We start from the raw sequence: 25058 nt of genomic DNA, 5'->3' as shown, positions 1-25058 counted from the left end.
ATGTGGCAGTTGGCAGGGGGGGGGGGGGGGGGCGGGGGATTTTATCAGGAGTACGAACTTACCTCTCGGAAAGGCATTTTTGCCGGAAGGCATTTTTCCCTGAGTTGTAATGTCATGACTCGGGGGAAAATGCCTGTTCTGGCTGGGCTGATGGAATCAGTAGCTGGAGCGTTGTCCCGCCCAAGTCACTGAGTGGCTGAGCGGCCAGTCCATAAGCCAGGTCCTGACTTGTCAGCACCAGACATCTCAGAGCCCGGCGGGGGTCCAAAAGCCAGTCCCACCACTCACCGCGGGCATAGCAAGAGGTAAGTTCGTACTCTTGATCAAATTTCCCACTACCCGTCAGCTGCCAGATGTTAAAATCGACAATGGGGAATTCGGATGCGGACACGCACGGATGCGCCCGCATTTAAATTCAGCTGCAGTAAAGATCATCCGGCCTGTACTGCAGTATCGGCCAGGGTGATCTCTTCTGACACCGGCCGTTCCTTGGCCCGGCCGGGCCATGGAATGGCCGGTGTCTTACAGAGTGGGAACATAACCTAACTGACCAAGACATCCAGTTTCCACATTACACTACTGAAACTCCCTAGAGTGTCCATGTGATGTGTGGCAACTGTTTTTAACTGATCTGAAGGGGAATTCTCTCATTGTGGGAAAAGTTCAGTTCTGTTTTGATGTGTACGTTTCCTGGGCAAACACAGCTGGCTGGGTTCACACTATGTATATTTGAGGCTGTATTTGGTCCTCATGTCAGGTCCTCATAGCAACCAAAACCAGGAGTGGATTGAAAACACAGAAAGGTTCTGTTCACATAATGTTGTAATTGAGTGGATGGCCGCCATATAACGGCAAATAACTTCCATTTTTTCAATACAACAGCCGTTGTTTTAAAATAACAGCACATATTTGCCAATAAATGACGGCCATCCACTCAATTACAACATTATGTGAACAGAGCCTTTCTGTGTTTTCAATCCACTCCTTGTTTTGGTTGCTATACAGCCTCAAATATACAGCCTCAAATATACGTAGTGTGCGTTCACAGTAAAGGTAATGTTTATTGCTGATGGCTGATTCACTTTGGTGTAACCACAGTACTTCTCACTTGTCTCTCCAGCTGTGTACTGTGATTATTGTTTTATCGCAAAATATTATTTGTAGCAATAGAGAATTTCTTTATGTAGGGTGCGTTCACAAGTACAGGATCCACAGCAGATTTTATATCAATGTAACTAAATAACTGAACACAGCATTAAATCTGCACCATTAAATCTGATGCGGATCCTGTACGTGTGAACGCACCCTTAGGCTATGTTCACCCAACGTATGTTTTGTATAAATCACGGCCGTTGTTATAATTTGCAACAATAGCCGTGATTTATACAAAATGCACATAGTATACGCTCCGGCTTGGATTCCATCCGGCCACACGAAAAACTGACATGTCAGTTTTCTGCAGCGCTATTCATTGAATAGCGGCTGCACAGAACATGTCAGTTCCGGCCACACACTCCATTGTAAGCAGCGGTAAATTGGGATGCGGGTGCACACAGGTGCACCCACATCTGAATTCACCAGAAAGGAAGATTATCCTGCCGGTAGTGCAGTACGGTCACAGAACGGCCGATGTTATATGTAGTGTGAACCCGGCCTTAAGGGGTATTCGGGTATCAGAAAATGTAAATAAAACGATCACCTTAAGATCCCTAACTTACTAATATAGTGTTATTTCAAATAGTACTGACATCAGCGGCTTTTTCACGATTCACCCGACTAGAAGTTGAAAATAGAGGAACTACAAATTGCGAATTGTCTCCATCTCCCCATCTCCTCCTTCTCTCTGTAGACAAAACATCATCCTCTGATATCACAGGAGCCTTGGCTAGATCTTGCCTTTATTCAACAGGACCATTCACTGTTTGCAGTTGATAAAAGCTTATCCCGGTCACGTGATGAACATACCTCCATGGCTGATTGCAGTTAGGGCTTGGCAGCAGGTGATTTATTTAGGGGGTCTGTATAATTATGGTGTATAATTATGGGCTCAGTAAAGGGTCACAGATGTCTCTGCAGCGATCAGGTGAAGCTGCCACAAATGTCTGAGCTGGAGAGAGAACAGAAGTAAAGAAAACATCTACAATCACAGAAGACGTCACCTGTGAGTCACTATGTTAATACAATGTGCTGTCGGCATCCCTGACATGAGTCTTTTAGCAAACACCTGAATTATTCTCCATGGGATTACAAGTTGGGAGCATCTACTCCGTGTTGTGACATTAAGCCTATTTATGCTGGAAATGTCAAAATAACAGTATAAAAAAAGCTGAGACAAACAGGGGCAATGACAAGTGTAAACGACGGAGAAAAACTACAACATGGTATATACATTTTGTTGCTGTATACCTTCATTGAATAGTGCTGTACACGCTGACACTCATTTGCTCTTCCCGAAAATCCTCCCATTACCCTCTTTTTTTCCTCAGTCACATATTACTTGTGCTCTTCTAAAAATCTGTTTACTTGTCTTAGGGGTGTAATATGTCAGAGAGAAATTATTGTTGTTGCATACCTGGTAGGGGTGTCTGTGACCAGAGTTGCTGAGTTAGGGTATGTTCCCACTACCGAATATGCACAGAAACTTTTAAGTGAAGGCCATGCGGCAGACTCCGATAGAAGTTTCGCCTGTCCCATTGACTTTATAATATTAAAGTTTAATCCTTTGTGACATATCAACTCTTTGGGCGTACAGCGGATTGAGCTTCAGAATATCACTGAGTCATAGGAACAGGCGGAACTTAATTTTTTTTCAAAGAGTCTTCATAGCACACAATGGACAGTGCGTCTGGAGCTGCACTTTCCATTGTGTGAGCTGTCAGTGTTGTGCAGCTGCTATTTATGTCAGTTTTTCCTGGGGCCGCTAGGAATCCCGGCCAGAGTGTATACTATGTGTATATAATCCGTCCGGGATTCCCTGCAGTACAACATAAATTTTCTATAAATCATTGCCATTGTTGCAAATCGGCAACAATGGCCGTGATTAATAGAAAATTTACCTTGTGTGAACATAGACTAAGGGTCCTATTTCACGGGTCGAGGAGGGCCCGATCAACAATGTAAACGAGTGCCGATCTGCTAGATCGCTGCTCGTTTACTGGGCCTATTCCACGGCCCGATGATCGTTGAGCGAGGGATGCAGGGACATTGTTACCGATGTCCTTGCAGCATACATTACCTGTCAGGTCTTCTGCTCCGCTCTGTCCTCCTACCCGGGTCCGGTGCGCTCTATCTTCAGAATGGCCTGTGAGCTGACAGGCCACTCAGCCAATCACAGGCAGCGGGGGTCCCGGCCTGTGATTGGCTGAGCGCTCCGTCAGCTGACAGGCCATTCTGAAGCCAGAGCGAGCGGGACCCAGGGAGGAAGACAGAGCGGAGCAGAAGACCTGACAGGTAATGTATGCTGCTGCTTCTCAAATCGTCGGTCGCCCGCCATGCACCGCTATTCAACCGTAGCGATGCGCGTGGGGGAACGATGATTTTAGGTCTGGCCCTAAATGAACGATCAGCCGATGACACGATCATCGGCTGATCGTTCTCTCTATTTCACAGAGTGATAAACGGCCGAATAGGGCCGATCCGGCCGATTATCGTTACTGTGGAATAGGGCCCTAACAGCCAACCTTGATGCGAGGGACAGAAAAACACATCTGGTGTCCTTAAATTTTAACCTTCCAACAAAGCTACTTCTGTCTGAATATATTTTTTCCGTTTGCTGGTGTTTGCATCCTGAGTTTTGAAGGTTTGAACAATCCAGCGCCTAAGGCTACAAACCCACTTGGCGGGTCTGCAGTGAGTCCCCTTGCTGCGTATTTGCAGCGAGACTCGCTGCAGATCCCGGCCCTATACTTTTAATGGCAGACAAACACGCAGCAGGGATGTACATCCCTGCTGCGAGTTTGTCTGCAGCCCACCCCATTAATCCCCCGGCCGCCGAAGCTGATACTTCACCTGATCCCGGCTCTGGCGGTTCCCGATGTCTTCAGCAAGCCGGAGCGGGGACCAGGTGAAGTATATGCTCCAGCCAGCCGCCCGCAGGCCCGGCCGCGCGATTGCCCCCCCGCAGCACCGATCGCACGCCCCCCCCCCCGCAGCACCGATCGCACGCCCCCCCCCCCCCCCCGCAGCACCGATCGCACGCCCCCCCTGCAGCCCCGGCCGCTCGATCGCCCCCCGGCAGCACCGATCGCCCCCCTGCAGCCCCCATCGGGGGGGGGGGGGGGGGGGGGGGGTGATCGGGCGGCCGGGGCTGCAGGGGGGCGTGCGAGCGATCGGTGCTGCGGGGGGGGGGGGGAGATCGGGCGGCCGGGGCTGCGGGAGGTGTTAAAGGGGCTGCGGGCGGCTGGCTGGAGCATATAGTTCACCTGGTCCCCGCTCCGGCTTGCTGAAGACATCGGGAACCGCCGGAGCCGGGATCAGGTGAAGTATCAGTTCCGGCGGCCGGGGGGTTAATGGGGTGGGCTGCAGACAAACTCGCAGCAGGGATGTACATCCCTGCTGCGTGTTTGTCTGCCATTAAAAGTATAGGGCCGGGATCTGCAGCGAGTCTCGCTGCAAATATGCAGCAAGGGGACTCGCTGCAGACCCGCCAAGTGGGTTTGTAGCCTAAAACAGATTTTTTTTACAACGCAAGTAATAAACAGTTTATCAACAGTGATATAAGCTACAGGACTGAGAAAAAAGGAGTGCTACATGTGATGCCAGGTGTGTGAAGAACAGTTCAATTTGACCATGTAAACATAGGGGTGTTCCAGTTATTTAGTCGATCCCCTTTACACTGTAATAACAATTTTATTAAACTAGTTTCACACACATGGGTGGTGTCCGATGTGACCAACCATTGCACAACAAAATCACATGTGTTTTATTGGGATTTGCCCTGGTTTCCCAATACAGGTGAAATATGTTAAAAAGAGTTGAAAGAGAATGTACCACTAAGGATATTAAAAATTTCTTTTTACATAAACTGGTCAGTGCTAGTGCAGAGATCCCAATGGCATGGTCCATTTTTCAAATCATAGCCCAGTTCCCGCCATGTATGGTTTCAGTTTCTTTATATGCAAATTGAGCCTCTCTATGCACTAGAGGCGCCCCAGTACACAGATATCCCCTACCCTCGGTGAAACAGCCAGCCTTGATTATGAAGGAGGCGTGTCACTGAGGACAAGGGATATTGGTACACTGGGGGTGCTTGGCCCACCTCAAGAGCATAAGGCAGCACGGATGCCGGGAACCAGGCGGCCATTTGAAAAATGGCTCGCGCAACCAGGAACTCTGTGTTAGCGCCGACCAGATCATGTGAAAAATTTTTTTTATATCTTTAATAGTACATTTACTTAAACATTTACAAATCACTGAAAACTGCACTGCAACACTGTGACAAATTTCAGTAAAAAGCAAACTAACAAGGAAAAAGGGAAACTAACAAGAGAAGCATCTAACCTGCTGACATGTCCCTATAGTGCACAGGGTGCTGAGGATGAAGGTACTTTTCTTACCTTGATCCTCAGCAACATCTTCGAGAACTCTATAGTTTAGTGGATATGTAAATTAGGCGGTTTGGTGCACAGGGGGCGGGACTACCACCCTCAGTGCACTGATCCAACCTGTTTGGCCCGCCCCTTCTAATGAATATTTATCTGGTGCTCTACAGTGATGAGCACTGGAGTGAAATCACTGCAGAGCGACACCCCAATATTTATTAGGAAGGTATTGTATATATGTATTATATACATATATAATAAACTGCAAAGTTCCCCAAAACAGTGCAGAGGATAAAGGTAAGAAATCTTCTTTCATCCTATATAGGGATGGTCGTATGAACCCGAACGCTTGGCATCAGATTCCCTCTGTCTGCCCGCTCCGTGGAGCGGGTGGATACAGCGGGAGGACCGCCTGGAAAACTTGGATACAGCCTATGGCTATGGCTGTATCCCAGTTTTCCAGGCGGTCCTCCCGCTGGATCCGCCCGCTCCACGGAGCGGGCAGACAGCGGGAATCATTACCGAGAGTTCAGGTTCGTACGCACCCGAACCGAACTCGGTTCGGACCATCCCTAATCCTATAGAGAGATATCAACAGGTTAGCTGCTTCTAACCTGCTGATAGTTTCCCTTTAAGCAATGGTAATCAGATTTAAAGTTGACTAGGATAGGAAAAGAAGAAAGCTTTAAGAAATTCCACGACTGTTTAGTCTCTTTATGAGAAATGGAGACATAATAAAACAAGACAAAATGTAGGAAACAAATGAAAAAAATACTGACTAGTTAAAACAACATTTTATATTGTAATGGTCAAGACATTTTACTATTGCCACTAAAATCCTTTGCAGTGCTGAACAGAGTACTTTCTAGTGCTGTATTTTCATAGTGGTTGATATTTCAGGAATCTTCCAATACCATGGTCAATATGTTTTTTTCCTGTCTTGTCTTGTTGGATATGCAAATAGAAAACGGACATTCTCAGCTTAGGCCTCCAGGGCGAGATTTGGTCACCTGCAAGTCACTTTGAATTGTTACCACATATCACGCGTGACTACAATAAGAAATAAAATTACATGCAATTTGTGTTGCTCAACAAGAATTCCAAGTTGAAATTTGTTGTGAGTCCCCCCACCATAGCAAAACACTGTGTATGTGTTGTGGTAACGCTACCGTTTTTCTGTGATATGCAGACAACCAAACATTGCTGTGGAGCCCCAGCCCATCTAGGGACCATGACCCATGTGCAACAAAGTAAAGGCAGCATGCAATCACAGGAGAGACATGGTAGTGGCGTAATTTTACCATGATTTGCAAGTCACCAAATAAGAATAGTAGTGGTTAGAGTGTGTATTATGCATAAAAGTATAATAAAAACATTGTCAATAATCTGGAGCTTCATTATATAAACTTTCCTCAAAGTCTCTCTTACGTTCTTAGATACAAAAATAGGTCCCCTGAATGTTCTATGGTGCAGGGAAAGAAAAAATGTTATCGGCACTAGAACATGTGGCTAAGTGAAGCGTCCTATAAACCCTAAGATATAATCAAAAGTTGCAACTTAAAATACTGAACTACAAATCCCTTTATTAAAAACGTTGTTGTCTGATAGGGTGTTACAGTACCGGAAGGGAAATAGTTTTATGTAATTTGGAATGGGATTTCTGAATAAAATGTAGTGCGGTATTGTCAGTACTCCTAAAGAGATAGTGAGAGTGCTGTTTACCTTGCCTACACACAGTGATTGACAGCTTTCCCTGCATTAGTCTCTGTACAGAGAAGACTGTCAATCATGCAGTGTAGGTAGGGTAAGCAGGACACTCACAGTCTCTCCTTGGAGTCCTGTCATGTTTGCTCTGCTTTTTGCTCAGAAATCTTGCTATATATCACATCTTCTCTGTGTATATGGTATACAATATGGAAGCATAAATCACCTGACAGGTTCAATTTAAAGGAAGTTTATCGGTAGACTATGGTTCCCAAACCCTAGCTTCTCCTTACTGCCTGGCTCCTCTTGATTGACAGGTCTTGTGTATAGTGAAAGACCTGTCACTCAAGACAAGCTGGGTAGGGGAAGCTGGGGTGACCAACTCCTAAACTCTTCCCTGATGTCACGCTGTTATATTGAATTTTTTCCATTACACCCTCCTCTTCCTACTCTATAGCAAGCTCCCCACAGATCAAATAGCATGTTCATCATGACAGGTTTACATGGATAACTTGGCTTTACGTAAAAATTTATCCTCTTAAACCCTCAATGCCACTATTTTAGGATTAGGGTTAGGTTGTCTGGATAATTAGTTTTATGTTGACAAAATGTCATGGTGGATGGGAATACAAATAGTGGTACTTACCTGCCACTGATCCCCCACTGTGCTGGTCCCAACTGCGTAGCACATCCTGCTCACTACACATAGGACATTAGCCAATGACTGACTGAAGCAGGCCATGGTGATTGGCAGAGCAGGCATCTCCTATGTTTCAATATGGACAGCAGGAACCATTGAGCAACAGGAACTGGCACCGTAGTAATGCCATAAGCGGGGGATCAGCGGAAGGTGAGTATCGGCATTTGAGAACCTAAAATCTGCACTTTTAAACATAAAATTATACAGACAACGTATTTAAAACTATAGTCTCACCCCACTTCTAGCACCCCTCTGCTTTTAGAAACAGGGAACACAATAATTAAAGAAGGGGGCATTGGAATAGAAAGTGACCATCCCAAATTGGGGTCTGGCTTTATACAGGTGTCACAAACCTGGTGTTCACACAATAAAGCCTGAATTTCAAATCTCATAAACAAGGGAAGCCAAGGGATTTAAGGATTTGCTAAAATGTGCAAAAAAGCCTAGGCATAAAATATTAAAACACAAACAATGCAAAAAAGAAATATCCTTTGGTTGCATAGATAAAATTATCTTCCAATCTTTCTGATTCTTTCAGGCACAATCTTGAAAAAAAAAAATGCTGAAACAGTATTAACAACTAATACAACACCGTAGAATGTTATAGTCTAAACAAAGCATCCTATAAAGAAACAATGACAAGTAGTTACTTTGTGTTAACAGTATAATTCACTATAACATATTATGTGCGATTCCGATTTTGAAGATACACATAGTTCTCTCTTTAGTCTCGGCTGCAGTGAGCTGTTTCCTAAATAATTATACACTAAATACAATATAAAATATACTGTACAGTTTATACTAAATGTAGCATAATATATGGTATTAAAAGAAGCAGTCCACACAGTTATACCCTACAGGTAACAGCACTACGACATAAGAATGAGCTGGACGGCCGGGAGGAACTTACAGGAAAGTGCTGTCATTTAGTTTTGGTGCTACAGTCATCTCTATCCCACTATCACATAACATATACATAACAAGGAACATGGAAACCCCCAATTTGGTTTACAAAGTAAGAGAGGAAGGGGAATTTCTATGGGCTTTTATGGACCCAACACATTTATTGTGGGAAAAACACACTGACTGCTGCTTTAATAAACTTATATTATACTTTCATCTGCACAGAAGGTGGTACCTGGCAAACTGTTCTCAAAAACACATTATAAGCTGTTTTTTTTCTACACAGAACTGGTGCATGGATGTACAGCTCAGGAAAAATAACACATATTAACACTTAACTTTTTATTAACCTTGACTATTTTAACCATGGCTGCCTTGGCAGCAAGGGGGTTAACAAAATAGTTGCACTGCTTATTTTGAATTGTCCCGTCTCAACCCTTTACGGGACAAATGGGGTCTCAAAACTAGTCATTGTCTTTAATTCGGTGAAAGTTTTAGTACTCTCTTTTAAAGATGAATGATCAGAGTTCATGCTTTCCTCTAAGTTGTACTGTCTTGTTTTCCAGTGCTTCCAGCCCCTCGGGGCCTCGATCAGCACGCTGTTGTTTAATCCAGCTGGAGGTGGCGCTGGAGTCATGAAATGACTATCACTTTCTCCGATTTCATTTACATTCTCCACAAGGCTTGCAGCATTAACATTGTGGGGCATTACTTCTGTAACACCGTTGTTAAAAGACAACAACGGGGCTTCGCAGTCATCAAAGGATGGCGGAAAACTTTCAGGCACATTCAGGGAACTTCTTTCTTCAGCGATATTGGTTTCTTTGCTAGTACTACTGGCAACATTATTCCAGCCTGCTATTTCATCTGTAGATGGTGAAAAGTCTTTACGTTCTTTATGCTTTAGACCCTTGAGATAGTGCTTTTTTTGGTGCATCCCAAGAGCGGCAGCCGTTTTGCAGACTTTAGAGCAATGGAAACAAACAAATCCTTTAACACTCTGCTCTGCTAAATGTTTTTGCTCATGGTTCTTTTTTGTACAAAGGTATAAGAATTGCTGGGAGCAAAACTGACAGTCATAAGTTTTTTCTCTAGTGTGAATCCTCTCGTGCTTTTTCAGAGTTTCCTGTAACATGAATGACTTGCTGCAGTGCTGACACGTGAAGCTCTTCACTGTCTGGTGGATGCGTTCATGTTTGTTTAAGCTCCCTGAGAAGGAGAAGCATTTTCCACATGTCTTGCAGGGATAGGGCTTTTCCCCGGTGTGACAGCGCATGTGCACTTTTAACGTTGAAGGATTCCGAAAAGATTTTTGACACAGTTCACAAAAAAAGGGTTTGCTGTCCAGCTGCCACTGTGCAGTAGCCATTTCCACTCTATCTGTCTTCTCATGGTCTTTAAAATCTTCAGGCTCTGGAGATTCCTCCTGTTCATCTTCTTGATCTTTAACATCTTCCGAAGAGCATTTCATGTCCACTTCATCAACATCCTTTTCTACTTCAATGATATCCTCCTCGACTTCTCTAGGTCTACTGTGTTTTTTCTTTTTCTTAAGTTTCCTAAATTTCTTAAAGTGCTTAGATTTCTTTTTAGGTTTGTAGTTATAGTAAGGTCGCCAGGGTTTGTCGGACACGTCTTGGTCACTGGCATCATCGCACATCTCTTCCATTTGAATGCATTCTGATTTGCGAAGTCGATTGGAGCTCCTCTCTTTCCTGTCCTCATCGGAATCATGCCTAGTTTTCTCAGCTTTCTCAGAATATCTTGGTCTTCCATTTTTTCTGAAAAACAGAGATGAACCAGAGATCTGCCTTTTCACCAAAGCTTCGCTTCCGATTTTGACTGTGATCTGACAAAGAGGAGCAATGCCACTGTTTACTAGCGTTCCGGGTAATGCCGGTTTAGCTATATATGTTTCTGTTTTGTTTCCTTCCCGAATAACACTTTTGTTCTTTTTATATGAAGTGGCAGGTTGTATGAATTCTCGCCTCTCCTGATACGATTCTCCCGCCTTGCTCTTTTCTGACTGCTCTTCCTCACTTAAGGCCTTTGTCTGTGTAGCTTCAGCATTATTTCCCTGATAAGTATCTTCTCGTTCTGGTGATACAGTGGCTCTACTGTGATTCCATCCAATTCCATTTGTTGTTGTACCTGCGGTTACGGCATTTCCATGCACTATCACAGAAGATACCCTACTGCTGTGCATAATCACAGAAGGCGCTGACTTGGTAGTGTTAATAACAGAAGAAATATTTGAGTTATCAGTATAAGAAGGACAGGCTTCACTATCGGCCTCTTCTGGCATGGAGTCTAAGACTTCATTGGAAGAGCTCAAATTCTGAGTGGATAAAACATTTGCATTTTTATCGCACTGAATTATGTTAAATGGCCAAGAGTCCTGGTTTGTGGTTGTAGCATTTTGTGACGCTGGGTCTAGTGTACAAGAAAAGCTCTCCTGGTTTTCTAAAGGGATCGTATTAGAGATCACTGGATTTTGAACAACAGTGGCCATGCTAAATGAACTCTGTCCTTGGAAGTGGATGCTGGGGTGTTCCGCTGAGCCATTGCCCGAGCTACTGAGTGATGTTCTTTTACACTTCATTGGCAATAGTCGATATAGTTTGTAGGGATAGATACTAGATTTTAGACCTCTATTATTTGCTTTACTGCCAACCCCTAATCTTGGATCAATTCCATGAGAAGATTTTTGATGATTTTTAAGAATGTAATAAGTCATAAATGTTTCCAGGCAAAATATGCATTGATATCGCCGATCCCCTGTATGCCAAATTTCATGTTTAGTTCGATACTCTGCTAAGGCAAATACTTTGCTGCAATAATGGCAAGGATATGATTTCCTCCAGGAGTGGACATTAGAATGACGTCGAAGACTTGAAAGGGTAACATAATTTCTCTTGCATACAATGCAAACATAGAATATTTTACCATCCACTATTTTCACAAAATGATCTGATGCGGTTGAAGAGCCATTGGGAAGACCATTCTGGTCAGATGCTCCATCTGCCGAGGAAACCTGCGAAAGGCTGTTGGGTAACCTCATATCCTTTTCGGTGTGGACCACCTTGAAACAAATTTGTTCATGTCTCTGTAGGCGTTTAAAATGTGCAAACTCTTTACTGCAGTTTTTGCAGCTAAATGTCTCATGAGGCCTTTTAGGAAGCGGATAAAGTGCATTTTCACAGAAAGACTGGGGAGCAGGTGCGTTACTTGGAGGAAGTGGCAGTAGAAGACTTTCATTTTCCCTTTGGCTAAAGAAATCAGAAGGGTTGGCTGTTTGGTCAGTGGAACAGCTAACATTGGTCGTTGAAGAATTGCTCTGGGCTATAGTTTGGGGCATAAAACACTGAGGTTCCAGCACTGGCATGTTGCCAGCTGATGACGGCTCTTGGATACCGGGCACTGTGCCGGCTGTGGTGCTTTCACCATTCCCTAAATGATTAAGTTTATTGCTGTGATCAAACACAGAGTCTCTCTTGTATGGAGCATCCCCAGGAGACACTGCATAGGAATGCTCAGCCAAGGTGTTAACAGGCTCACCGTCACTGCAGACGCCATTATCACAATTACTTTTATCATTCTCTTCTTCAGAAGGGCCATTAGTCTTCTTAAAATTTGCTCTCAAGTCAAGAGGTGAAAATCCGTTGACTTCAGTTTCCAGAATGGAAAATGCATTGGTTATTCTTGGTCCATTAGCAACTGCAGGGTCTTCTCCCTTTTTATCTACAGTTTCTGATTTTAAACTATTCTCTCCTCGATAAAACACAGGTGGTAAGGTTCCCTCGGTTTCTGTTGAGCATTTGATGGATGAAAATTTTTTGGAAGTTTTTATATTTTCTAAAAAAGTTATTCCTAGTTTTTTACCTGCATCTGCGAGATCGGTCAGTGTCTCCTTTTTCTTCACCGCAATCTTAGAGCTGTAAATAAAATTCAGTATCTCTGTAAATGTATCTGCTTTAAAATCTGCAAGTTCCAACACATGTCCTTGTATTAAGATACTCTGGCTCCGAAACTGATTCCTAAAATAAAGACTTGAGGCGGCCAGTATATTTCTATGTGCTTTAAATTTGGTGTCTTCGACCACGATGGTGACATCACACAAGAAACCTTGCATACGCTGCTCATTTAGGCTGCAGAGAAGACTCTCTCCATGAAGACTATCTGCCAAGTCTTCTGAAGTGCACATTCTGATTTAGGCATAGAAATCTGTGAAGACAGAGATGAAATATTTTTAGATTCCATAAAAATGAATATTGACAAATTATTTGGTTAGTGTCTTAATAAAATGAAGCGTAATAGTTAACAAAAATTTAAATATAAATAAAATAGCTAAAAAAGCAACGACATGAATGATGCCGACACAGCTGCTCTTAGGACGGGCTTGCATACATTCAACAGCTATACATTACAAAAGTACAGACAGAAGACAAACAGAGTAAAGGCCTTGTTACACTGGCCAATCCACGCCTGTAAACTATAATCAACTATAATCACCAATAAACGACAATAATGTTGAATAAATTTCTGCACCAGGTGTCTATTGGGCTTTCATGCCCTTTTTCAATACTGTCAATAAAGGGGAAAAAACAATTAAGCAGCCAACAAACATTTTCTTCACTGGACCTTTGACATTTGGACGTTCACATATGGTGGGGCAAAATCATCACACAAATGGCAACATTTTTGCTATGTTTACCTAAATTGCGGTAAAAATGCAAAAAAAAAACAAAAACAACAACATATGATGTTTAAAGCCTACAGGCTTATTTCCTCATACCGTGAAAAACAGACGGCATGGACGTGGAAGCCATGTAGTGGAGTCTTTCTCTGCGCGGCATGATGTTTGAATATTTGTGTAGCTGTGTCATAACGCTGCAGCGAATATTTAAACACTTTGCCCCCTTCCGGCATAATGTATTGATAAATCAATCAGCGTGGGGAAAGACTCCACTACAGGGCTTCCATGTCGCTGTCATCCATGTTTCACAGAGTGTGGGAATAAGCCCTTAGGCGGTCTCAGCCAAAAACTGGCTTGTGCAAAGGGTCCTTGACCCCAAGCAATCCTTCCATGACTGTATGTAATTTGAGCCATGACAGCTAGGGCAAAATGCTCTAATTATGCTGTGCATAATGATGCCAGATATGTGTACATAATCTAACATTTGACGCCACTATACAACCAAAAACAAGGATCTCCTTTTACTGTTTACATACAGCCTCTACAAACAGTTCATATTAATCAAGGAACAAAAATGGCCTCTGTGCCAATCCACATTGTCTCCTGCTCCCTCTGCTCTCCCACCTTAGGATTCCATGCCTCTGTCTCACATTGTGTGTGTTTGCTGAGCACAGGCTGATGATGCAGTGAGGGGTCAGGGCGTGATGTAACAGGAGGCTTGGCTGGATCCCCCAATCCCCTGAGTGATCCACCATCTCTGAACGGCCAGAAGCAGGTGCTGCAGCCTCACTGATAAACAGCTGAGGGAAAGCAATGCATTCTGGAACCTGTAGTACTATGTACTACTCCTCAACCAGGAAGTACAGCCACACAATACAGAACAAAGACCCCCCAAACAAATGTATTTTTGGTAGTGTCAAAACTGGGTTAGACAGGTAAGTAATGCTATATGTTTCTTCAGCTAGTTTATTTTTTGTACCTCTACATGGAGTTCCCCTTTAAATTAATGCACTAAAATGTGCATGTACTAATAAATTAGCATCTAATGCTCATGCAGAACTCACCATCTTGCTGTAGTGCCTATAGTGCAACTCAGGCTCCCCATAGTTGAAGCATGTGAGATATGTAAATACTGCGAGCCGTAACTCGTATAAATGATGACAGTATCCACAGCTTCTTTAAAATTGTAGAAAACTTTTATTTGGCCTTCAACAGCAAACAGCACACAATTAAAAAACACACCGAAGCGTTGCGGAGATAGACTCCTTAATCATGACCACAGTTAAGGAGTCTATCTCCGCAAGGCCTCGGCATGTTTTTTAATTGTGTGCTGTTTGCTGTTGGATGCCAAATAAAAGTTTTTCTACAATGTTAAAGAAGCTGTGCATACCGTCTTCACTTTGGATTCTTTTTTAATGTATTAATTTATTTTATACTACTGTGCCAAATCCATAATAAAATTTTAACATGGTAAAAATAGTACAAGAATCAAAAGAAAGGGCATTAATGTTACATGCATAGATGAACAAATCTATAGCCCACATCAGAAACTGTCAGCACAGCAGAATAAGTCACTGAAGGACTTATTCTATTAGGACATCCTCCTTTCCATATGATATATTTGGACTGACTAAAACTGCAGTTTTTTTTCCCAATGGGGTCAGGGTGGCTTAAAAAATAAAAAAAATAATCCCTACTCACCTGCCCAATTCCAGGACCCAGGCACCATTGGAACAACAGCAGCTCAGCTGCCATTCATGTCAAGAGGAGCTGCAGTAACCTAGTACGGCCCTATACAATGTATGGATCTGTCTGTTTCCACCTTTGTCTACGGCTCTGGCAAACAGCTGATCATCGTAAATACTGGAAATTAGACCCCCGCCAATTGGATATCTGTGACCAATCATGAGGATAGGCCAACAACAATAAAAAAAAAAGTTCCTTTAATTTAAATAATATTATCAATGTTTTACTGTAGTAAATGTAGTTACAGGAACCCAACACTATATATATTATACATATATCAAGGTGTAGATTAATTCAGATGACTTGCATAAAGGAACGTACATACATTTTTCTATATCATGACAAGGGTAGACCACAACTTGAAAATACTAACTTGAAGCCAAAATGAAAGCTCCAGTAACTTGTACACTAGATGTTACCTGAGTGTGCACCTAATAATTACGTGCAGGACGCAGGCCCTACACTCACAGAGATTTATTTATTTATTTCTTGCATGGTGTACAGTTACATTGTGGTGAACAAAGGAGTTAAAACTGAAGAGTTGTACGTGCAACACCACAGTCCCTCCCCTGGGTGAATTAATCACGGTACAGGGTGTACACCCTGCTGATAAACCGGCTCCAGTCTCAAGCTATTGCTAGGGCTGACCTGATGCTGTTTTCTAACACTTTTCTTCGAATAGATGAAAGGAAACAGGTACTTTACACACCTTTTACATAGTTTACATACATGTAGTTTACATATATTTATACCCACATTAGAGATGAGCGAACCCTGTTTTCCAGGCAGCCTTAGGGCTGCATCCAACATCCAATAAAATGCAAAGTGTTCCATATCAGACAAACCCAAGCGTGCTCATGTTTCGCTCATCTCTAAACCATAGGATTTGCCATTATTTTTTTTTAATATACAATAAAAGCATTTAAATTGTCTCTGTGAAAAAGATTCCTTATTGCATCTTTTGTTTTTAAAGGGGTTGTCATTTTTATATCTATAACTGGAGGTGGTAAAAAAGAAAAAATGAAGATACTCCTAACCCGATCCCCGGCAACTTCCAGTCCCAGTTTTTCACCACTTCTCTGTGGTTCCTGTGATTTGTCACAGCCAATCAGTGGTCCCAGCAAAGTCTCATCTCGACCTGTGATTGGCTGAGCAGGTAGATCTTGCTTGGATTCCTTGCATAAGGATGAGACTAAATGCGAGAAACCAGCAGTAGTTGCAATGGGAATGGGGGACCAGGAAAGTTAAGTATCGCTTTTATTTTTACATCATTCCCAGTAACATATTATTTTGCTGGCATGTCCCTTTAAGGTTTTTTTTTTTTTTTTTTTACCCTGCTCTTAGCCTGTATGTTTTTTTAAACCACCGGAAAACCCCTTTAGGATATGGTGTGGTATAGTTCACACAACGGAGATCAGTTACAGGAAATCTAAAGCTAAAGAAAAGAATAATGTATTTAAAAATAATGCAAAGCCGATCCGCATTGTATGAACAACTACATCCTGGAACTCCAGGAGCGGAGCTGAACGTCAGGAAACATATAAAGGTAGGCCTTTTACCGCCCCCCTCATACCTATCCAAGGCTGCACACAAAACCTGCAAATACGAATCACTAAAAAATAAACCAGAACCGTCCAGTATGACTTTGTAGAGAGGTTATAATGGTGAATGCAAGCAGCACTGGAGGAAACGCCGACTAACAGGAATAAAAGGGTTAACTCCGGATCGAGGCCCAAAGATGGGCAGGACCTGCTGAGGATGAAGTATGGAGCGTGCAGTGCTGCCATGTCATGCCCCACTTCCTGACTGCGTATAATACGGAAGGCCTGGCGGAGAGATGGGAACCATAGCGCCCTCTATAACATCTATCCGGGATGCCTTCTCCATGAAAACATATGGAATATACTTACAGCAATGCATCTCACATATAATCCAGTGTCATACCCATCCCCAGTGCCACCCATCACCCACCCAGCTGCCATAGACTGACCTCTTCACATGCCATGCAGCAAGGCACCCTGACATATGGTCAGGGATGAGGTCTGACAACTTCTAAGCCACTAACATCTTGCACTTACCAAGCACAATACACAGCTACTGTAACTAGCACAGAAGTCAGCTGCAAAGCTTCCTCACAGCATCCCCAGCACGGAAAGCTGCCTGCAGGGTTCACTTTGCATTAGTTGTGACCCCTATTAACCCATTGTATGGTGGGACAAGGCCATGCTGAGCCTGGCTGAGCCTTACCTCCGTGCAGCCGGTGATGTTTACAGGCAGTGAGTTGTATGGAGCTGTGTGCGGCTCTCTGCCACCAGGTGGCGCTCGTGTACTGACTGGAGATGCTGTGCTGAGCGTCAAAGGCTCCTCCTCGCCTCCCAATGACCTAATGGCAGTGACATGCACGCTGAGGGGATGGATGGTGAGGGCCTGCTGGTGACGGTCTTATAAAGCCTCCATGATGGCTGGCCGAGGCTGTTAAAGGAGCCAAATACAGAAGCAAAACCTCAAGGTTATTTGAGACTATAGCTGGTAGTTGTAGTGGTTGCTGCGACTTGTAGTTCTGCAGTAGCTGTGTTGTATGTTATTTACCTGCTTTTTACTATCTTAGGCTATGTTCACACAACATATTTTTTGTCTATGTGTCTATGGGATCCTGGCTGGATCGTATACACATAGTATATACTCCGGCCGGGACCCCTAATAGCGGACGCAGAAAACCATGTCAGTGCACACTATAAAGCAAGCGGCTGCGGCCACATGCAGTGTGCTGTGGGAAGTTTTAATGCAGGCGCGAACGGATGCGCCCGCATCAGAAGTCCGTTACTGCAGTAAAGGCCGGGATGATCTTTTCAGAGACCGGCCACTCCGTGACCCAGCCGGGTCACGGAACAGCCGGTCTGTTACGCCATGTGAACATGGCCTTCATATGTACTGATACTAGTGCATAGTGTATGAGGTTGTAGTGCAAAGCATAGATCAAGAACGGGGAACCTTCGGCCCTCCAGCTGTTGCAAAACTACAATTCCCATCATGCCTGGACAGCCAAAGCTTTGCTTTGGCTCTCCAGGCATGATGGGAATTGTAGTTTTGCAACAGCTCGAGGGCAGAAGGTTTGCCATCCCTGGCATAGATGGATAGCACAGGTGAGGAAGGGCCGTGCACCCCTGGCTCTGGATCACTGAAGTCACAATAACACAGTTCAGACAAGTGCGGTTTTGTCCTGCAGATTGCTATCAGTTGTCAAAAGAACAGAATGTGAAATTGGGGGCTATACTAGAACATGCTGGGCCTTGTAGTCCAGCAAAGAATTCTGACAGTTAAAAGCGCATGGCTTTCCAGCTATAACCCCTAGAACTGGTTGGAGTCAGTGAAGCAGTAGCCCAGACACATCTTACTGTGAGGGTCACCTGGTCAGGGAGTATTCCTCTTATGCTTCACTGCACTCTGCGCCATTGTGGAGCCTATAGTAGCTACATGAATAGGCTGCAACCCCAGTATCATGGGCGAACAACCTGGGCGAGAAGACAGCTTATATTATATTACTGTAATTTGCATCTAAAGCCTTCCACTTATTAAAGGAACAGTGCATGCAAAATACAGGTACGATAATAAACTACAATAATATATCATAGATCTCAAACATTTACATTAATCCCAGGCCAAAGCTATAAAACATAGTCCCATGGCAGCAGTGAACTTGTATCCAACCATAAAGACTTGCTGGCGGCTAATCTGGGCCAGTGAAAAAGACAGTAAATTCCAGCCTAAGGGCCAAACAATACACATGATCTCCTAAAAGGGAGGAAACATTGTAAAACATTTAGGAGGGTGCCCTTACTATACAGCAGGCCCTACTCAGAAAGGATTCTAAAGAATAAAGGCTGGGTAGCGGCTGTCCCAGCAGACCAGATGGTACTGGTGGGTGGCACCAGGGGATAGGGCAAGTAGGCATAGTCAGCAGTCCAGGTCAGACACAGTGGTACACGAGAAACAGGTCAGTCACAGGTAAGAAGGGCGAGACAGGTGGCACAGGTTCTAAATCGACAATTATGGGTCGGTGACAGGAGGGAACAGACAGAGAAAGAACCAGAAACTTGGCAGAGGTCAATACAAAGGAAAGCAGAATTAAGAACAGAACACCTTCGGCAATAGACACTAAGAACACCAACAACACTCAAGCAGAAAGGAGCAGGCTTAAATAGGTTCTGCGGAACTGTGATAGGAAGGGGACATACTTTTGGTATGTGTATAGCAGGGGTCAGTGCTTGTGTACTACAGGCCAGGCTTGGAACTGCAGGAGGAAGAAGGAGCAACAGCATGGCAGGAGCACAGAGCGGGGCATGGAGCTATACCCAATCAGAGAGGTAAGTGACAGGACTTGGGCAGGAGCACAGGGCAGGATATGGAGCTATACCCAATCAGAGAGGTAAGTGAAAGGACTTAGACAGGAGCACAGGGCAGGACATGGAGCTATACCCAATCAGAGAGGTAAGTGACAGGACGTAGGCAGGAGCACAGAGGAGGGAAATGAAGCTTGACCCAGCAAAAGAGGTAAGAGATAGGACATAGGCAGGAGCACAGAGCGGGTCATGGAGCTGGAGCTGGAACCAGCAAGTGAGGTAAGTGACCTAGAGGTATGGGCCCTACAAGTGTAACTATATTCATTAAAATGGGAATAAGTTATTTCACATAATCTGATGCTAAATAGTACTGCTCAGTTTGTTATGCTGTGAATAAGCTTAATCCAGTAGGGCTCATCCGTGTCTGCCTACCAACATCGATTCTACAGGACATCATCGACTGAGAGTGATATTTCAAATCCTAAGTTAGAGCAGTGATTGCCATAACAATGGAAACATGGATTTTTTGGGGATTCTGATTTGGTATCTGCAGTGGAATTAGAAAAATTTGTAACAAATCCCCCTTCTGCACTTACCATGGGCTATTTGTAATACTGGTGTCTTGTTATGTGGGTTCCTTGCATAGCAAGAGTATGACTGGAATTCTATGCAGGGTTCCCCAATGCAGGGTTATCCAACCTGTGGTTCTGCAGCCGTTGCAAAACTACAAATCCCATCATGCCCTGACAGCCACAGCTCATTAGATCATATGCTTTGTATTGAACACAAGCCCACCACAAGCTCACCTAGAGGTCAATGTTGATTTCAAGTACAGCAAGGGAGATTAAGGGACACTTATAGTGTACCTGACGATATAACTTTAAATATCTAAATCAGCAGGGGATGTGACGAAAGCAAGTTTGCAATTTACATCAATTTTTTGTTGCTATCATGCTTTAAAGTGACTCTGTACCCACAACCTGCCCCCCCCCAACCCCCTTGTACCTTCAGGTAGCTGCTTTTAATTCAAGATCTGTCCTGGAGTCGGTTCGGCAGGTGATGCAGTTATTGTTCTAAAAATCAACTTTTAAACTGGCAGCACTGTGCCCAATGGCCGTGGCTTAGATTGTGTATGCATTAGGCTGGCACACCCTCTCTGTCCCTCCTCCCCGCCCTCCTCATCATTAGCAATGCTCCAGGCAGATTTTCTACTATTCCTCACCTGTGTCAGCACAGCACATGGGCTGGATTGTTAAGGCACCTTTGTAATGTTCAGACAAGAGAAAATGTTCTAGGGGCATTCCTAATGATGAAGAGGGTGGGGAGGAGGGACGGAGGGGTGGTGCAAAGTTAGGGCACAGAAATTTTAGGCCACGGCCATTGTTTTTTAGGACAATAACTGCATCACCTACTGAACGAACCCCAGGACAGATCTTGGATTAAAAGCAGCTATCTGAAGGTACAAATGGTTTGGGAGGGACAGATTGTGGGTCGCTTTAAAAGAAAGCTATACTTACCAGAAATCCATGTCTCCTGAAGCTTTTTAGTCTTGTTCTGGTTGAAAAAAGGAGACTAATTACTTGAAGTCTGGCCAGTACAGAGAGTCATGTAAATTGCAAACTTGCTTTATATCACACCTACTGTTAGTTTAGGCTTTGAAAGTTATAATGACAGTCACACTTTAAGGTGTTTTGGAAAAGCACAGCAAGAGATAGTTTTATGTGGTTCCCTAACTACCATGTAAAAATAATCTAGCTAAACACCCAAGTTACCAATACAACCACATCTAATGCCAAGGCTTGAATAGTTGCAGTGTGAAATGTGTGGGTATCTCGTAATATAGTGTCTGTGACTATACTATAACTAGCACAAATAAGAAGGGTAGATGTTAAAATCTGTCAGTAGTGCAGCCTCGGGCTTTCGGCCTGTAACCTCAAAAAATAATATCTCATTATAAAGAATACATGTAAATATATATATATATATATATATATATATATATATATAAAATTGCATTTCTGATGGGTTTTTGAATCCTTAATGAGATCTTCTTTAAGATGTCATAATTGGAAAAAAATAAAATAAATTAATTCTTTGCGTTCATTCATTGGTTTGTGGACACCAAAAAAAAGAATCCTGTACAGACAAATGAACAGCAAGCAGTACCAGGAAAGAGTACCGCTGCGATACATCTATGAGCTCTGAAGCCGTTGTTATTTTCCAGTCATTTGAAGACTGAACTCTAGAAGTACCTTGTAACTAATCTCCGTGTGTATGGCCGCTGTATACCAGCTATACGCAGATAAAGCAATGGCTCATAGCTAGAATATAGAATTACAGGCCTGCACTCAGCCGAGACGGGCCACAGTAAGCGAATCTGTGAATTTGGCATCTGACCAGATTGCTGAGATCAGCCTTGCAAAATATGACTGACCCACTTCCTGTCTTCTCAGAACAAGCTGTCTTGTGTGTATAGAATTTATTTCATGTAGCCCTGTACTGTACAATGACACTTAGTTTTGTGACATCAGTAAATCTACCCTATGTACAACATGTTTTAGTAAAATTCTAATGATTGTACAGTAGTACTATAAATAGAGGACAGTCTCCTTAAAGGGATTGTCCAGAAAAACATTTTTTTATTTAAAAAAGCAACACCACTAAAGTAAATGTACTAGACAATCTGAGGACAGGTATGGCACTGTGTCTTGGAAGGAAACTGCTATGTTTTTCTAAGTTCAGATAATCCCTTTAGCGGGGTTCCTGGATACTAAAGATGCAAAAAAAAAACTCAACCTGCACCCTCTGTGCTCAAAAAGTGACCTCAGGGACATTGCTGCAGAACTTCTTACAAAAGGCTGAAAGTTTTCCTGTAGTCATAACTATCTTACCAATGAGTAGACCGCACAGTGGAAACCCACACACAGCTCAGTGTTTCAGAGTGCCTGTTACCCGTCTTCTGTAGTGTAACGCCTGTATACACCAAATAGTCTGCCAATCCCGATGGAAACAGGAAAACTTTCCACATGTTGGAAAGCTTCCAAATCAACTTAATCAAATATGTATACAGTATATGTGAGCATACCCTAAAGAATTTGTCACCCTGATATAACTTCTCCATTGTGTCAACCCACACAGGCCAAAAGAAAAGCAACAGGTTCGGCCAGCTATATTGTAAAATGACTAACCACGAAAAGTACATCCCATAACGTTTCTTTATTTTTATTTTAAGTGTAAGGCTAAAACTAGTTGTAAGGTCAACACACCTGTGGTTCCACATCAGAGAGTATTGCTGGATGTGTATTTTTCCACTGTAGGAAAACTTTCTACATGTAGGAAAGTATTTTAATCGGGCGGACCGGCTATTCTATCTCTCAAGATTTATACTACATTTCAGGCATCATTATGGATGATGATAATATTCTTTATCACCAAAACAATTTTTTTTAGTTCTAGAGAAGACAAGGGATTGGGCAAAATATCATAGGATTGGGCCTACACGCTACTCTAGAAGGCGAAAACAGAACCTTTATGAGAACACATATGAATGGTCTAATGCCTACATACAAGATGCTCACTTGACATGGTTGTGTAACCTAGACAGTAAAGTTCTCCATTGGCCTTATACTTTTTTGGTGGTACCCACTGCTCGCATCGCTGGGGCATTCCTGACCACTGAGAGATTATGTCAGTATGGGCATGATGGAAAAATCACCGCTCAACCTCTTTGTTCTGAGCCGCAGTCAGAGCTCTTTGGCTGTGGCTTACCATTCCCCATAGAGAATGCTCGGCTGCGTTGAATGTTCCTGTGTATGGGGAGGACGGAGCCCGGATGGGAGAGATAATTTACTGCTGAAAGATAACTGGCTGCAGATTTGATACTGTGGATTTGATGAGTTCATCCACTTATTTATCTTGATCAATTTGTATGTGTGAATATACCCTAAGGAGGATTTGTCACACTGATACAGCTTTGACATTCTGTCCACCCACACAGGCCAAAAGGAACAGATGCAATGAGAACATTCAGAAATAGCAATAAAGGAGACAGAAAGTGAGCATATTCACTGATGTATTATCTGTACATATTATTTTGTCTGTGCCAATTACTAGCGTGTATATGCCATAACATATTGTATGCCAATTTACATAAATACCCTCTCATAAAGCAAGCAATAGCAGTAATCCAAGTGACGTGTGTCCTCCATGGATTGGACCTATTTTACTGACACATCCTATAGATGCTCAATTGGATTGAAATCTGGGGAATTTGGGGACCAAAGTTAACATCTTGAAGTCCTTGTTATGTTCCTCAAACCATTCCAGTAATATTTTAGCAGTGTTTAGAGCAGATTGACAGAAAAAAGACGGCTCACCTGGTCAGTGTAAACAGACCTCCAACACTGCAGGGAAAGCAGTATGAAGAAAAAATCCAGTCAGCATTTCCACCTTAAAACATCCTTTTATTGTAGAAATATTAAAATCCAAATGTGAACATCCGTCGAAAGTTTTCCTATGGATGTTCACATTTGGATTTTAATATATCTACAATAAAAGAATGTTTTAAGGTGGAAGTGCTGACTGGATTGTCCTGCTGAACAAGGCCACTGCCGTAAAGGAATGCTAGGACATAAAATTTGCCAGCAGAACATTGTCCAGAGCAACACACCACCTCCGCTAGCTTGCCATATTCCCAAAGTGGTCAAAATTAGTGCTACTCCTCAGATATACACCTAGGCACATCTGTCAGACTAACTAGCCTTCACTTCCTAAGTGCATCAGAGAACCTTTAGTGTTTATGACTCTGTCGCCATGTCCCTGGTTGTCCTTCTTTTGACCACTTTTGGTAGGTACCAACCATGCCTGCAACACCCCACAAGACCTGATGTTTTTAGAAAATGTTCTTACCCAGTTATCTAACCATCACAATCTAGCCCTTGTCAAAGTCACTCAGATCCTTAGGGTCTTTTTTTTTAGACACACGGATTTCTTGGCCGTGGGGGTCGCAGATGAGCACTGATCAGTGAAATGGGCACCTTGTGTGGGCTGTGCCTTTACACGGAATGATAAGCTGCATGAACGCTCCTTGTATCACTAGATAACAAGCAGCAGTCTATACTTACCAACCATGCTGGTTGTGATCCTGTATCTGGCTATCCATTGCTCTTGCAGGTGGTATCTTCAGGCTCCGCCTCCTCCCTTTGATGGCCTGAACTTATAGCAGCGGACAGAGAACCAGATGCTGGATTACAAGCAGCATGGCTGGTAAGTATAGACTGTGGTCTGGAAACTGACAGCACGCAAATATACATATCTGTTCTGTCAGTTTCTGTTTATCTTTCTTGGCCACCAAAACCATGTTTACACAGGCATATGTGTGGCCCATAAAGATAAATTTATAAGCAAAAGATGCGAACAGCCCTTTTGCT

The 25058-nt window shown here is 43.3% G+C and overlaps 1 protein-coding gene and 1 long non-coding RNA gene across 12 annotated transcripts in view; one reads left to right on the top strand and one right to left on the bottom strand.

The window, feature by feature from the left end:
* Positions 1–6315: 6315 nt before the first annotated feature.
* The window catches only part of ZBTB38 (zinc finger and BTB domain containing 38), a 34049-nt gene continuing 15306 nt past the window's right edge, over positions 6316–25058 (bottom strand). For 4 of the 10 annotated variants that reach the window (XM_069975609.1, XM_069975600.1, XM_069975605.1 and 1 more), the window contains one exon: positions 6316–13071. In XM_069975609.1, the coding sequence (XP_069831710.1) occupies positions 9287–13051 (3765 nt within the window). In that variant the 5' untranslated portion in view covers positions 13052–13071 and the 3' untranslated portion in view covers positions 6316–9286. Of the gene's footprint in view, positions 13072–17367; positions 17447–17536; positions 17762–21146; positions 21184–25058 lie in introns of those variants that run through there. The other 6 variants (XM_069975602.1, XM_069975601.1, XM_069975606.1 and 3 more) reach the window with 3 other exon arrangements.
* The window catches only part of LOC138795896 (uncharacterized), a 99269-nt gene continuing 91792 nt past the window's right edge, over positions 17582–25058 (top strand). For both annotated transcript variants that reach the window (XR_011363683.1, XR_011363684.1), the window contains exon 1: positions 17582–17798. This is a non-coding gene — a long non-coding RNA (uncharacterized lncRNA). The remainder of the gene's footprint in view (positions 17799–25058) is intronic.

Source organism: Dendropsophus ebraccatus, chromosome 6, assembly GCF_027789765.1.
Source record: "Dendropsophus ebraccatus isolate aDenEbr1 chromosome 6, aDenEbr1.pat, whole genome shotgun sequence".
NCBI classification, from domain to species: domain Eukaryota; kingdom Metazoa; phylum Chordata; class Amphibia; order Anura; family Hylidae; genus Dendropsophus; species Dendropsophus ebraccatus.
The sequence above is the reverse complement of the archived record's forward strand: the minus strand, read 5'-3'. Positions and strand labels throughout refer to the sequence as shown.